Genomic DNA, 2341 nt, shown 5'->3' on the forward strand with positions numbered 1-2341 from the left:
AAATATGCTGCCCCAGACAGACCCTAAACTCAGCTTAATGACAACACTAAGCTAGAGCATAATGATGTTAGCCAAGCTTCCATCATAATTAATTAATATTTGTGCATGCTAAAGTCACGGTTGCATGCAATATATAATTTTATATTGTGTAAACCTAATAGTCATTTTAAAACTAATGCTAAATTTCTTATGTGACATAAAAGATTTAAGTGATATAAATATATATAAAAAAATATAAATGTTAAATATGTAAATATATGGAATTGGGCGGTATGTACGCGAATGCCCCAAAAATAACACGGTTTGGTTAGGAAGCAATAAATTTTGGATGCTTTCAAAATTGAAATTATTTTTGGATATTTCACACGTACATAATTGTTAGAATATAATAAGTATTATAGAAACCAATGCTTGGTACGTTAAGATTGAAAACAAGTTAAAAATAATTTCAACTTAAAATATAAATTAAATATTAGGTTCTAAAATAATAACAAATCTTATTTTTTTATTAATCCCATATTTTTTTAATAAATATTTTTAAAAAGCATGAACTTTAAAATACTTTAATAAGTACTATATTATTTATACATATACACATACACATATAGCTAATTACATAAAACTTCCCCTGCGCTATTCCGACTCAAAAACAAAATTTCCGAACAATCACTGCCTCTCTAAATCCCTCTCTCCATCCACCACCATAACCCAACTCCTCTGCAACTCCGAGCTGTCCTCCCGCACCTCAACCTCGCCGCCGATTCCAGCGGAGCCGCCCCCTCTCTCCGGCAAACTCGGCGCCGCCGCGATCTCTCCAAACACTAACTTCGTCACCAAAGCCTTCGCCTCTGCTCTACAAACAGGACAAGTGGAATGCGAATAGAGCCACATATCAATACACCCCACATGAAACAGATGCTTACATTGCGGCAACATTCTCACCATCTCCCCTTCCTCCGCCGCGCTCAAACAAACGGCGCACTCCGGCGATCCGCCCCCACCGTCCTCCGGCCTCCTGTAAGGGAAAGTCGGCAGCTTTTCAATGGCGGCGGCATCAAGGCCTTTGGGGGCCGCAGCGGGTGGGGAGGTGGCGGGGGGAGTGGTGCGAGAGTGAATGATGTTGTTGCCGCCTTTGAATTCGTATTGGCGGCGGTAGCGAGTGTAGAGGTGGATGGTGATGACGATGACGACGAAGATGAGGGAGAGGACGGCGCTGAGCATGAGGCTGGCTCCGGCGGCGGAGCCGGACTGATTGGGGGGGGGGAGGGGGGGAGCCATTGGCTTGTCGGATTGGGGTTGGAGGTCTGAGGGGGGGAGGAGGAGGAAGACATGGGTGGAAAGAGAGGGGTTCGTGTTCCCCTGTTTTCGGCTGTGAAGATACTGGTTTCTTGCTGCTTTAAAACAGGGTGGGTTATTTATATATGGTGTGGGCAATGTATATTTTTATTATTTTAATTTAGCGTTTAGATTTTGGAATATTATATATATAATATATATATATATATATATATATATATATAAGGTACTGTAAGGACGGGAGGATAGTAGAAGTGGAGGATACGGAGGGAGGGACGAAGTGGAGGCTACGGGGAATGAAGAAACAATGAAGGAACAAAGGTTTTGCTTTGTTGGAACTTTTTGATGGACGATAGTGCCCATGGTAGGAACTAAAGGTTTTTTTTTTTTTTTTTCTTTAGAGCATTTAGTTTTGATTTGAATTTGATTTTTTTTCTTATTTTATAAATTACATCAAGATATATTTATGAATTATCGTCTCAATGTTGTCTGAGAATACACCACACATTCGTAGAATTGAAGTAATAAGTAGAGATATCATAAATTTTTTTAAGTTGAAAATCGAGATGGCTAAAAAACCACAGGGCTCTTGTGGCCTAATACGGCCTCGGTGGCTCAGAACTTCTGCAACTCCATACTTTAGCTTCTATGACTAACTCTCACTTTGAAACAATTGTCTAAGACCCACACGACCAACTATTATAATGACTTTCAACTACGCCAAAATGATATTGGCGTTACAACCAACATTTACAATACTCACGACAAATTGCTGCATTGATAGCAATTACTACGACTCTTCCAGCTTGCTATCACCGAGAACTACAACCAGACTAGGCTATTATTGATGAACTATTATTGTACATTTATAATGATCGACTTTATAACTTCATTTTCACTAATTTAAGAGAAGAATAGACATATGTACTCACTATTCATAGTAGGTTATTTCAATTGGGCAAAATTACATGAGTTTATCCCTTTTTCTAAGGTTTTCCATGTAAAATTTTAGATGTATCTTAATTCTCTTTAATTACTTTAGTGT

The 2341-nt window shown here is 38.8% G+C and overlaps 1 protein-coding gene across 1 annotated transcript; it reads right to left on the bottom strand.

The window, feature by feature from the left end:
* Positions 1 to 631: 631 nt before the first annotated feature.
* Positions 632 to 1278, bottom strand: LOC110029721 (RING-H2 finger protein ATL2-like). The gene has a single exon (XM_020732141.1). The coding sequence runs from the start codon at positions 1276 to 1278 to the stop codon at positions 667 to 669; it is 612 nt and encodes a 203-aa protein (XP_020587800.1). The 3' UTR covers positions 632 to 666.
* Positions 1279 to 2341: the final 1063 nt, after the last annotated feature.

Source organism: Phalaenopsis equestris, unplaced genomic scaffold (genome assembly GCF_001263595.1).
Source record: "Phalaenopsis equestris unplaced genomic scaffold, ASM126359v1 Scaffold000600, whole genome shotgun sequence".
Lineage (NCBI taxonomy): Eukaryota > Viridiplantae > Streptophyta > Magnoliopsida > Asparagales > Orchidaceae > Phalaenopsis > Phalaenopsis equestris.

What these genes read in the sequence shown, in the direction of transcription:
- LOC110029721 (XM_020732141.1), bottom strand. Translation starts at nt 1,278, where the DNA reads ATGGCTCCCCCCCTCCCCCCCCCCAATCAGTCCGGCTCCGCCGCCGGA.